The following is a 13783-nucleotide window of genomic DNA, read 5'->3' as shown; positions in this document are numbered from 1 at the left end:
GGTTTGTTTTTTTTTTTTTTTTCTTTAAAGGCAAGTTGGAGCAGCCACTGTATCCTTGTGGTATCTGTGGTGTTTTTCCTTGCAGTAACTAGGTATGCATTTTAAATTCAGGTGTTTTAACTGATCCTGTATTTGTGGAAGACACACGCAGATGCACGATGCCACTGTAACACCTGCACACCCTCTGAACACAACTGCACAGAGCCAGATGTGCTACCAGCTGAGACTGCAAGTGCCTCCACTCTTTGCAGTGAGTTTGCAGCCTGTGTTCGGCAGCAGCAACTGCATCTAGGAAAGTGTATTTCTATGTTTCATAAATGCAGCTCAAATAAATTAAACTGTACTAACAGGGTCATAATTTAATAGAAGTGCCAAGTGCTAATGCAATAATACACGCCTATTGGATCAGGAAACGCAAGTCATAACAAGTGACTACAGTTCATTTACAGCAGTGCCTGAGACTTGAGGTACGTTTGTGGCGAGGGGGTGGGAGGAAGAACTACCTGAACGGGGAGGCAGAATGAGGGAAGGCAGATGCTTAATGTCACACTCAGACCTACGACATCTGAAACAGCAATGTGGATCCTTCCTGTCATTGCCTGGATCCTTTCTAACCTGGATGGGTATGAGCAAGAGACTCAACTTACCTCATGTGTGGGCTATCCCCTCACCTTCTCTTGCTCTCGCCTCTAGACGCATCCAGTTTTCTCCCCGTCTTCTTTGATTTATTTTCTTCTTGGGATGGCTTCTTCTGTAACTCTTGCCCTCAGGCTCCCCAGCAGGCTGCAGGTAAGTACTGCTTAGTCCAAAGGCTACACAAGACATTCAAAGAACCACTACGTTGCTTCTATAAAGCCAGAGGTGTCTGACCCATTGCAGTGCCAGCCAGTGCAGAGCAATCCGCTGGAGCAGCAAGAGTGCCTGCGTCCACCCCAGCTCAGTGCTGAAACATTAGAATCACTTTGAAGGAGAAGAAAGGCATTTACTTTTCCCTTTGTGTGCTAAATGACAGCAGCTACCAATAAAGAGGAAACAGCCAAGCCCAGACCCCCGGGAGATGTTCAAAGGAAGGGCCCTGCTCATCTGCTGGGAGCCCCACTTCCAGCTGCTGCTTTTCCTTTTTCCTTTTGCAGTCCCAAGGCGTTTGGCTTTTCCCATACTGATGCTTACAATGCAGGATAAATGACTCAGGCAAACAATTAATGGAAATTAGCCGCTAAGCGCCACAGGTGTTATCAAAAGGAGTGCACGAGTCACAAGTCTCTAAGACTTCTGGCGGCCATAAGGGCAGGACGCAGTGTCGCTGCGGGGCCGGCTCCGCCGTGGGTAGCACCGCACAAGCACGTCACCTTGCACACTCAGGTCCAGCTTCATCAAGGCAGCAAAGCCCACCCTACAGGCAAAACAAAGGCGATACAGGCAAAACAAAACGGTTCCCAGCTCTTCGATGCCAGCCCTGACTCCACCAGCTTGGGCAACCAGCTCATCTCAAACTGTCGTTCTGAGTCTCCTAGTCACTTTCCCAAGAAAACACCTCAAACGATCTGCACAACGGCTCAGACTTTTCTGCAAACCAGAGCGGGCTCTCTGCCCTTCTTGGCAATGCTCTGAGATGCTCCGGTGAACTCCTAGAGCATTAAGACTTCATTATTGACACAGAACATATACAGTATTATTTCTTAATATGCTATAAAGTAATAGCTGTCAATTAAACATTCTGATATCTTCCTTTTAAAGTATTATTTTGCTTTGTCACTAATTTGCACAATACAATAATTTCATGTTACTTTCCTACCTCTGAGCATGAATTAGCTCTGTGCTTCCATCACTGGCTCTGACCAGCTGTTTTATCTTTTTCCAGCTCATAACCCAGGCCTATAGAATGGATGGCAAGTAAATTCATACTGATGAACATAATTTCAAACAAATTGCTCAAATAAATTGTGCTGCATCTTTTTAAGATAGCCATTTCCCCAAATGTTCTCTTTAAAGCACAACACGTTTGGCGATCGTGCTCTTTAAATGTCAGGTATCATCTAAAATAATGCATAACAGATTTCTTCTAAAAATACGCCACTTAAAAAAAAATATGCCGCAAATGCTAACGGCTGTGCTGAAAATGTATCAAAGCAAAATAGCACAGAGAAATGGGGGAAAAAATCCCATCTGCTAATGGCCACACTCACAGCTCAGAAGCGCTGGGGAATGCGATGCTTGGAGTGCGGCTCTGAGGGCAGAACCCAACTAGCCGGCCAGAAAAGTAATCCTATGATTAAAAAGAAACAACCGAAAAATGAGTAGTATTACATCACATGTCATTTCACGGATGTACTCCAAAAGAGATATTAGCCTAAAAAAGAATATATTAAAGTAATCAAGTCAAATAATTAGCAAGGAATCTTGGCATGTGAAGTTGGCAAGATGCTGCATTCAAACAATCTCCTTCTGTGTTAGTTGTCATTAAATGTTACCACGAAGGTATAACACAAGAAACGTATCAACAGCAGAACTACCGAAATTTATCTTAGCAGAAAATTGTTCCTATGCAACTGAATAATTAGTTTCACTTAAGTCACTCAGCCTGCTACCGCCGTCTGCATCCCCTTTTGTCTACTGCTTGTTAAATTCCTATTCAGCCATCACTCAGCTCTGAGATGAGAGGATTGTATAATAAACAACATAATTAGTTTCCAAACTCATAATACACTGTAACATATTTCCTGCAATATGTTTTTTTTTTATAACTGCTATTTCGAATTCTCTTATGATTGAGAACTCAGCTCACATGTATAGGAGAACTGGAAGATGGCATAATTTTGCCATGAATCAAACAGATGAACCTAAATTCACGCTAGTTTAGGAGAGCTAAGTGAACAAATTTTGATGCACGTACCAGAATGCCTGCACCAGCCAAGTCAGCCCACATATATTGACATGCATCACAGACAAATTACATATGGATGGAGCACGTTCCCCTTCAGACTTCTCAAACAAGGAGCACTACCGAAACAGGTAACTCCCTCCGCCAGGGCAGTACCGACAGCCGAGACGCGGCAGGGCAGGCTGGCACCCTCTGCTCCACACCAGCGCTGGTACTTACTGGTAGCACTGAAAATGAGACATATGTCAGCTGAGGCCTTTAAAACAATCTCATCAAAACAGCACAATCTCTTTAGTCTTAAATTACAAGAGGACTCCAGGAGCCTGGGATGCTCACAGGACTAACCGTACAGCCTGTGTAACCAAATAGATTAAAACACTTGCAGAAAGGCAAGTGAATACCTTTTCTTTCTCACGCTGCAAGACTCGAAGTCCTTGTGAAATCTGAAGTCACTGTTTAGTTTTCCAGTGGCAATGAAAATACATTAACAGGAGGTGAACTCACAACTCAGAACCACTCATCTCCAGGCACAGGCAAACCGCATCCTGCACCGCGGGGAGGATGAGCATGGGAGGGCACTTGCTGGGTCACTGGGTCCTCTGCCATACAATGATGGGCACAGGCACAAGCAAACCGGCTGCACACTTACCTCTGGCTCTCAGTGCAAGCTAGAACATCAGATTGCACACAGGGATTCAGCGTCGGAAACCGGCACCATCAATCTGCAACGACTCACAGCTACGCACAACTCGTTGGCAGGAGGTGGGAAGCGGCTGATTACAAACTCGAGGCAGCCATTTCCCAAGCCTGGGTCCCTACTGGGAAAGCTGGGAGAGGTGGTCTGTCAGCTTAGCCGGTAGAGAGAGCTGCCCCGAGAGAGTAATGGTCCCTGTGCCACCCTGTGTGATGGGGTGCGAGGTCTGCATCCCCACCTGAGGCACCTTCACCGCCCCGTCCTCCGATTCCCCCCAGCTACCACTTCCTTTAAGGGAAGAAAAAGAACAGTTTTCAAGCAACTCCTCTGAAATGCTCTGTAAATGAAGCCTCGTTCGTATATACAATTAACTGGAGAGATGGGATGAGATGATGAGGGCAACTCAGGCTTCTGGCGGGAGGATGGAGAGGAGGACAGAGGCCAGTGAGATGCAGGCAGTGAGGGCAGCACCAGTGCTCATCTCTCCTGCGAGGGCAGGGGGGCTCTGGGGACTGGGGCACAGCCTGAACTTGACCTCCGTGGCCGATGATGGGGTCTGTGCTGCCGGGAGGGCACCTGCCCGTCTGCTGCAACGCCGCAGCATTGCGGCCCGCAGCGCCCAGTGCCTGCAAAACGCCACCTCGAAGAAAAGCCAATTCGTAACAATAAAGCCCTTTGATTTACCACATCTCTAGAAACAACAACTTAAAAAAAAGCCTCCCCTAGCTTAGTCTCTGTGGGATTTTCTCCCCCCGCAAGGAAGAGCTCAGTGACCCACGTTCTGCTCCCCAGGGACTTCTGCCAGCTGAGCCATGCCCCCGAGAGCCGACGTCTGTAGCTCAAACCAACAAGCAGTCCTTCAGCACAGCGGGCTACAGCAAACTGCAGAAAGACAGTGCTTTGTGATTTATGGATTAAACCAGCAAAACATGCGTCATCATGTTCGCTCCTCTCCCCTCTTCACTGGGTACCTGTCCGTAGCATCACGGCACACCTGACACCACTCAACACTCACTGACCAGGGCCAAAGGTTCGCTAATGGATGCTATCACTCTTTGTAAAAGGTCTTTCAGCACAAGCAAAAATAGAAGGATGGCCCTATCCTAATTATGACCATTTAAAAAATCCTTTTTGGCTTCCTTAGGGCTGTAAGCATTAGTTGGCTGGGTTTAATTCAATGAACTCGAAGCAATGAAGTTCATTGAAGCTGGTTTGTACAAAGAGTTTTCTTTCATGGAGGCAGCATTAGACAATGCGGTGCTGGATCCCAGGAGAATATTAAATATTTAATATACTGGCAAGTATTACATTATAAAAAATGTTGTGTGAAGGATGAGCGGCAGAGCTAGAAAGCATAAAAAAGCTCGTGTTCATCTCCAGGCTGCCGCTGAGCACCACAGACCTCCAGCTATGGAACAAACCTGAATTTGAGAGCTTCTCCTTCCTTCATTGTTACACAGTGGCTTTTGCCAACATCAGAGATGAGTAGCTGAGTAATTTCCTATGTAGCCAACTGTAAGCAATTCTTATTAATAGAATGCAGCAGTAATTTGCAGTAATTGTCCAAAACTGTGGTTTACTGAAAATACTGTTATTATTGATTTTGGACCAAAGCTGAAGCATTTTTGTAAGAGATATTAGGAGTTATTGCTCCTTAAGGAACTGGTTTTACTAGCTGTAGGACAGTGTCACTCTGAAAATTAATATCAGTACTTTTCAGTATAACAATGTATTTTAAATTAATTTTCTGGGCAGTTCCTGTACCCAAGGTGGCCAGTAGTACCCAGCCTCCTCTAGCTAGAGCTTCTCCTCACCAGGTTAAAGGCTGCAGAAACTGCCAGTTTTACAGAGCAAGATTGGCAATATCAAAGCATGCTAGTTAACTTCTGCAATACGCAAGCTCATTAAACCCTTTTTGAGAGTCTCGCTACCATACAGGCAGCCTGAAAGACTCGGGGAAGCCTCAGGGCAGCAGGAGGCAGTGACGGCTTTGCCGCTGCTGCCACTGGAGCGAGGATTTTCATCCACATCTGTTTCAAAAGCACCGCAAACACACACAGTGCTGCTGCACAGGCATGTGCAGGGACTGGGCAGTGGTGCACAAAAGGTGACACTGGAATATTCTAGGCAAAACTCCCCAAGCCTCTTAAGATTCATTTCCATTTCAGTGCATCAATACATTTCCCTGTTGCAAGCAACCTATCTCTTGTTTCATCTTTGCCTGTTGCAAGCTCTAGCTCCTTATACATCACTGTTATTGCTACTATTTTTCCATCAACAGGTGACTACCATCTCTGCCTAGCATTATCTCTTGGGTGTCATCGTTGCTTGACACGTGTCTCTTGACCCAAGCTATGATGAGACGACCTCACGCTGCAGCCCCGCTTTCTTTCACTCAGCCACAGACCCCCAAGCAGCCCTTCCCCAGAGACCAGCCTTCCTCCCAGGGGCTCTGCGGGCACCAGTTGAGGCCAGCAAAGCAGCACGTGCTGATACTGGTTTGCTTGACCCCTCCGCAAAAGAGCAGAGGAGAAGGCAGCACTCTCGCCTCCAGGTCTGCGCTGGCACAGTTGATCCTGCCGAAAAAGCCTCTCGAGAACCGCTCTGCACCACAGCCAAATCATGGAGAAGGACCAAAGCCTTGTCCTCAGAGGTTAGTACGGCGGCCAGATGTGATCGCTGGTTTCTTGTATAGTTACAAGTACTGATTTGCTCTGTGGAGGTCCCACCAACACTGGATTTACTATCTGTTAGTTAAATAAGGTTTCCAAGCTTGACCAAGCCCCCTGACAATATGAAATATGACCGCTTCTTTGAAAGAGCTACTGGGCAAGCAAATGGCTTATTTCCCCCCCCCGAATTATTCAAATTGTTTTAATCTGTGTTTTTTTTGGTGTCTTGTTTTGGTTTTTTTTTCCTTGAGAAGTAAGATAACAGCCTTGCCGATTACTCTTTGCTAAGGTACCCGATTGTGGTGACATTGAGGCTGACCTTGGAGTCACCTCCCCCGCTGCCGCACTCTCCTTTGTCGTACCACCATTTGTTTTTCAATTTGTCCAAGAGGCCTTGCTCATTCAGTTTTAATACTGCCAGGTTAACAGCATTTCTTGAAACGATAAAACATAACTTGTAAGAAAAAATGCACAAATGCTTAGGAAATCGTAACGTATAAAAAAAGGAGCACAAGAGGACAAATTGGCTAAAATTTCACAGAACGTGGAGCTATCAAAATGTCTGTACAGTAAATACAGGGTTAAATATTGGAAGGTGGCATGGAGGATAACATTTGCTCAAAACTGAAGTGTGCGGGATGGGGAAATCGTCTTTGAGAAAAAAAGTAACAAGAACACCACATCATGCAGTTAACATTCGTCACATATGGCAGGTTAACTCGGCTTTTACCATTTAAATTGAAAAAGCCATTGAACTGTAAAATTAAAACAGCAACAAACAATCAGAAAGGACAACACGAAGAGAACACTAAAAAAATGGATGCATTAAATAAACGAAACCATAATTTACCGTCTTATTTAACTCCATGGAATATTGAAGATTTTAAACTTTAAAGTTACCTCAAAATCCACAAGAAAGAAAATGACAACACAATACATCAGGGTAGGTGGAATACTATAACAACATGGATATTGTTATATTATTCCACCCACCTTAATGCTGAGCCTTTGGGGGTTGCTACACCATAGCCCTTGGAATCCAGGTTGCCGCCGACTTTCATGGTGTCGCAGGGCTTGCGCTGCTCGATGTACTCGTTCATCGTCGACTCCAGCAGGAAGGCGAACTTGCCCTTCGACTTCCGCACCCGCGCCACCCCGTCCGCCGTCGTTTTGGTGAACACCGAGGGCTCGGCCGACTTCATGTACGACCACATTTTCTCGTAGACGGCTATTTTTGACCTCTGGGAGAGACAAAAGGAGGGAAATGAAAAGCCATGTTGGGAAGGGCACAAGGCTGAGCTCCTTGGGCTTAGCCAGCTAAGAGGTACAATTGAGACCCTGTAACTGATTAAAGTTAACAAATCAAAAAGCCAAGGTAGCTTGGAGAGAGACACATTGCCCCCTGAACAATGACCAAACCATAAAATGGTTGGGGAGGGGGAAACATATCGCAGACATTTATTCTACTAATTGCCATGTAATTGGCAGCCTGGCAGTCAGAATGAGAGATGCTGTGAGCCCGTCCCAGCCTTGGCTCCCGCCTTGTGCCGCGTTTATCTCCCTGCGTGCTGCTCTGCTGCCGAACCGGCGGGAGATGTTAAACCCCAGCTCATCCATCACGGCCAAGGGATGCAACAAAAGCCTCTCCTCTTCGCACACGTCCTCAGCATTGGGTTTTGTGCTGACTCACAGCTAAGAAACACTGACACTTGCTTACTGCGAGTTCCCAGCAAGGCAGGAGCCCGCTTTTCAGAGCAGCGACGGCAGGCCTATGAGACAGGACACCAGTCCAGCTCTAGTGGCTTCTAACAGTCATGCTCATAAGAGGGTACAAATAGTGATTACGACATCCTTTATGAATCAACAGTCAAACTTTCAAAATTCAGTTTCACATTTTCCTAGACAAACACAAATATTAGCAATAGCTGAAAAAATTGCTGGCAGTTAGCTTGTGTGTGATGCATATATTTTCCTCATTTTGAGACTGAGCCAACCCTAACAGCCTCTAGCTCAGCACACGGGTTTCGTAAACCTGGAAATGTTGAGAAATGTGTTACTTCCCCTTCTCCCTCTTCCTTACCAGTCACATTTAAACCACCCTCAGATCTTTAAGCCACCTCCAGACTCTTAAGCATTCATATGCTGGGCTACCGGTTAAACTTTCCTGCTTGGTCGAGAGAAGGCAGTAATGCCAACTGTATTTCTCTAAAGTCTAGAAATCCAAAGGATTTATATAAGGCTTTTGGTCCAAGCTGTGGGTATCTCGAATTTATGCCTCCTACTCCTTGCCATTTTGCTGTCCGCAGCTTTCCTTGCAGAATGGGAATGAGGCAGGCAGTAGCTATATCTAGTTCAAATTGAACAAACTTGTGGCAGGAGACCGTTAATGTCCATCAGCTTGATGATCGAGACATGTTTCCTCCTCATTCAGGACAATTTAATGTGTTTTGAATAATGTAATGCTTAACAACCAGCCTCCATACACTTCACAGGGACTAAGCCCTGCCTTCACCGTTCTTCAGATTAACATGCTCAGCTAGTGTCGCTGCAACTGATGGAGAGGAGCACAGAGGGCAAGATTTTATTTTAATTACCCTTCCTGATGAGCTGAAAAACTGAAAATGCAAACCAATTAAAATCAGCCCAATCCACAATAGGAAATCATAGAGACAACAATACAGGGCAGCTTCATCAGGAGCTGGCTGGGTGGTGGGCTGCAAAAAACAAGCAAGAGGGATTTCAACTGAGAGCGTTTCTTGGCTAAAGATGGGCTGCACGGCTGCGTTTGTCCCGCGCCAGGAGGGAAGCAGCAGTGGAGGGGATATAAATGGGGCCTGAAACGGTCCTTACATAGGTAAGAGAAGGAATCGGGGGATTTGCCTGGCTTCCCCCTGCAACAGCGAACGCTGGATAACCTGAGATGAGGACAGCAGCTCTGGAGCCGTGCCAGAAAATGGGGCAGCCCAGCATCTGCCGGGGGCCTGTGCCCGCTGCCCCGCCAGCCTGGGACGGCTGGGTTTGGAGAGGGGCAGCTCCGAGCCCCAGCCCACGGCGGGACCGTGGGTCCTGCCCGAGGAGAGGTGTCTCACCGGGGCTCTCGGTCAGCACCCAAAGCACGCTGCTGGCTGCTTTAGCACCCAATACCTGAGGTGCCTGCTCTGAGACTGCTGACCTGGGTCTCTTGCTTTTCCAACAGCCCCCTTGATGCACGTGGGCACTTTCACACCCCCGGCCCTGCCGGGAGCTGCCCAGGGCACGGCACTGCAGCTGCCACCACCCTTGTGCCCTGTGGGCAGCAGAGCCCGGGTGGCAGCTGTGTGTCCCTGCGCTGGTGGCAGAGCAGGCAGAGCAGGCAGCACGGACAGAGCAGGCAGAGCTGGCAGCATGGGCAGAGCAGGCAGCACGGACAGAGCAGGCAGAGCAGGCAGCACGGACAGAGCAGGCAGCATGGGCAGAGCAGGCAGAGCAGGCAGCACGGGCAGAGCAGGCAGCACGGGCAGAGCAGGCAGCATGGGCAGAGCAGGCAGCATGGGCAGAGCAGGCAGAGCAGGCAGCATGGGCAGAGCAGGCAGAGCAGGCAGCACGGACAGAGCAGGCAGCACGGGCAGAGCAGGCAGCATGGGCAGAGCAGGCAGCATGGGCAGAGCAGGCAGAGCAGGCAGCATGGGCAGAGCAGGCAGAGCAGGCAGCACGGACAGAGCAGGCAGAGCAGGCAGCACGGGCAGAGCAGGCAGAGCTGGCAGCACGGGCAGAGCAGGCAGAGCAGGCAGAGCTGGCAGCACAGACAGAGCAGGCAGCATGGGCAGAGCAGGCAGAGCAGGCAGCACGGGCAGAGCAGGCAGAGCTGGCAGCACAGACAGAGCTGGCAGCATGGGCAGAGCAGGCAGCATGGGCAGAGCAGGCAGAGCTGGCAGCAAGGACAGAGCAGGCAGAGCTGGCAGCAAGGACAGAGCAGGCAGAGCTGGCAGCACAGACAGAGCTGGCAGCATGGGCAGAGCAGGCAGCATGGGCAGAGCAGGCAGAGCTGGCAGCAAGGACAGAGCAGGCAGAGCTGGCAGCATGGGCAGAGCAGGCAGCACAGGCAGAGCAGGCAACATGGGCAGAGCTGGCAGAGCTGGCAGCATGGGCAGAGCAGGCAGCACAGGCAGAGCAGGCAACATGGGCAGAGCTGGCAGAGCTGGCAGCACAGACAGAGCAGGCAGCACGGACAGAGCAGGCAGAGCTGGCAGCACGGGCAGAGCAGGCAGCATGGGCAGAGCAGGCAGAGCTGGCAGCACAGACGGAGCGGGCAGAGCTGGCAGCACAGGCAGAACACGCCATGGCCCAAGGCACAGCACTGCCCACAGCCGACCTGCTGCTCTTCTGGTGCAGCTCCCTCACACAGGAAGGGAACAGAACCAGCCCGGCTGGGTGAGACTGCGTGAGCATCGGCAATTCTGGCGTGTCCCAGTTTCAAGGTGCTTGTCCTTACAACCTCCATCTGCTTTTGAGATAAATAATACAAATGCACCTGCCCATTTATATTTGCAAATGGGCATCTAAGGGACTAAAGGAAGGTAAGATACAGGTTTACTCCTTCTATCTCTCAGCAAGCTGATGTGGTTAGCCTTCAAAACTTTGTGCATGCACTACGTATGCTTTACCTTGTTTTCCTCTGCAGAGTATGCCTTTAATTACACAGATAAACCAGAATTTCTTTTTCTTTTCATCTTAACTCACACCAGAATATTTGTCTTTAATAAGTTCTTTCACACTCTTCTCAGCTGGCCTGACTGCCTAAAAGCAATTGCCAATACATCTGTGCATTGTTAATAATAACAGTTATCTGATGAGTGCCAACAGCATGCTCAGGGCTGCAAACAGTCCAAACAAAGCACATGCCATGCCACAAGGGCACATGGCGAATATCATCATTTGTGCTTCAAAAAACCAAATTCCACAACTCAAAACTGGATCTCTTCTCAACTTTAACAAATAGCCTAAGCTTTATAATTTGCTCCCTTCATTTAACTCTTTTGCATGATATTGTTAATAAAAATCAGTACATTTCTATATGATCATTGCCCACCTCTTCTTCTACCAAGTGGGATTTTCATAATATCTTGTTATTATCAAGTTAACTAAAGGAGTATGCAGTCTGATCTCGTAGAAGTAGACAAAAATGCAAGCTAAAACGAACACAGCAGGTATTGACTGGGAAACGTCAAAATAAAATGCATGGGGCACATGGTTTCGGAGCGGCCAGCGCCTGGCTGGGGGGTTGGAGTGAGGACCCAAGGATGTCCTGGGAGCGGGGACCAGGGAGGTGACGGGCTCCGGTCACTGCATCCTGCTTGGTTAGTGCTGCTCTTTGCAGCCGTTCCCCTAAATTCATAATGAGGCCAAAATAATGATTTATGATAAGGCTTCTTAAAGAAAAGGATAGTGCCACCAGTGAGGTGTGAAACCTGCTGCTCCGCTCAAAAGTGCTCGAGGGCATTTTCTGCCCCAGGAGGCATATTTTACACCCACTCAACAAAATGAAGCAACCAGTTGACTAAAGCTGGTTGAAGAAATGAAAGATCATATTTTCAGCACATATTTTCCTTTTTCCAATCTTCCAGTTGCCTTAAAAAAAACCCCAGAAGCCCCTAAAAGACTTTCAGAAAGGGAAATTTTCTTTCCTTTCTAACTATAAAACTGTAAATCCTGTGCTGAAAGAACATTTTCACCCATCTGTCCTCTGCAGAAGTTGACGCCGTCCCTGCCAGCCTCCGCCAGCACCTGCGTGTCCCCCCGGGAGTCTGACACCCGCGACAGGGGCCAGACAGCAGGAGCGACCATAAAGAAAGGATTTACACTCCAAAATAAGGTAAGGTCTGACAGATCTGCACTGCTGCTAGAGTTCAGCGGCAGTAAAACATTCTCCCTCTCATTAAAGTGTTACTTTTAAAGAGATATTTAGGAAAAAAGCTTAAAAGCAAAGATTTAAACCAATTCAAAGCCCTTAACTGCAGTAACTCCCTATGCTCTGCAACTCCTATTTCATTTCTTTGATATTGCTCTCAAGAAGTCCGTCACACACATTTCCTCCGGATTTCAAGGGGATATTATTATCATTTTTTTCTTAAAAGCAACATTTTCAGTGTTTCATCTAGGCCTTGGGACACATTAAAGAGCCTTTTCATTATAGCAGCCTTACGGCAGATATAAATAGAGCTGGCCTTTGCTTTGTCAATAGTGCTGGCTTTTTTCTTTATTTGGAGGTATTTATGCAGAAGTAGGAACGACACGCACCTCAGCACCAGGGTGCAGGCAGCTCCCCTTGGTGTCGGCAGAGCCAGCAGCTCTCGTGCTGAGGAGTCGCTCGCTTGGCCCGTCACCAACCCGTACCTAAATACACCGTTGCTCCCGGGTAGCAACGCGTTCATTTTAAGAGAAGGTGCCAATTCAATCAGTCCACAATTTTAACAGCGTCTTTCATTATAATTCTCCTAGTATTGGCGTGTGGTTGGCTCCAGTACTGAAATGAAAAATCAAACAAACCCACAGTTTGCCACGGCATCCAAAAGCGCGGCTGGACGGGGCCAGGCATGCATTACCGGCTGCGGGAAGGAGCAGGTTTCACCTCTCAGTTGTGGTTATTTCTTCAGTCGATTCAACAACACAAAAACCCAGCACCCGCAAACCTGGCTCCAGCTGAGCGGGACCAGATGCCTTGGTTTCCATTTTGCACATCCCAAACCACCTAGAGATAGATTGCAAAACCCAGCACATCTTGGATGATTCCTTGACATTGGTTAAATTTAGCTCTAACATATCTTTGTGACTGAAGCCTTCTCTCATTGACCGAATTACCTTTCCCCCTCTGCAGACATCTGTTTCACGCTTCTGCTAAAAGTGACATTGAGTCACCTCCTCCACTACTGAGTAGCGGCGAAGCTATTACATTCGGAAGAAACAGCATTTTTCCTTTGTTAAAGTTTGTTACAGGGATGCCATTTGCCTATTTCAGAACGTTTTGCCCTCTCTGCCACCTTCTCCATGACCTGCAGGTCTTACTCAAAATTCCTGCCTCATGCCGCCTGTTGGGATATTTTATTAAAATGACTTAAATGGTCATTTGTTTCTTATGACAGGCACCAGGAAATTATTTCCCAGCAGTCAAGCTCAAAATCTTCTCTTATAGGTAATTATTGTTGATCATCCAACCATGAGCCAAATTCACCCCAATCAGTTTTACATTCAAAATTCACTTATATATTTTCTCTTTTTACTCTGTATGTTTAAAATTTTAGACTATACTGATGTTACATTTTTACCTCTGTCTTCAAAACAAGGAGTGATAAACAAGCACAAAAAAAAAAAAAGGAAGGAGGAGAGAACGAGATAAGGTTCCTCCAGTAATCCAGGAGCTGGGCTATGAGAAGGAACAGAAGAATGTTTTGTGCTGGGCAATATCAGTGTAAGAAATGGAACGGGCTTTCTGGAGAGGGAGAAGACCCAGAAGGGAGCCAGTTACAGCTGCCAGGTCTCAGAGACCCGAGTCCAGGCTAC

The 13783-nt window shown here is 47.6% G+C and overlaps 1 protein-coding gene across 2 annotated transcripts in view; it reads right to left on the bottom strand.

Moving 5' to 3' along the window:
- GRIA3 (glutamate ionotropic receptor AMPA type subunit 3) overlaps positions 1–13783 on the bottom strand; it is a 145978-nt gene that overhangs the window by 12066 nt on the left and 120129 nt on the right. The window contains exons 13-14 of one of the 2 annotated variants that reach the window (XM_065643716.1): positions 7241–7488; positions 6567–6681 (exon numbers count right to left, since the gene is read on the bottom strand). In XM_065643716.1, coding sequence (XP_065499788.1) covers positions 6567–6681; positions 7241–7488 — 363 coding nt within the window. The remainder of the gene's footprint in view (positions 1–6566; positions 6682–7240; positions 7489–13783) is intronic. The other variant, XM_065643717.1, reaches the window with a different exon arrangement.

This window comes from Caloenas nicobarica, chromosome 12 (genome assembly GCF_036013445.1).
Source record: "Caloenas nicobarica isolate bCalNic1 chromosome 12, bCalNic1.hap1, whole genome shotgun sequence".
In the NCBI taxonomy this organism is placed as follows: Eukaryota; Metazoa; Chordata; class Aves; order Columbiformes; family Columbidae; genus Caloenas; species Caloenas nicobarica.
The sequence above is the reverse complement of the archived record's forward strand: the minus strand, read 5'-3'. Positions and strand labels throughout refer to the sequence as shown.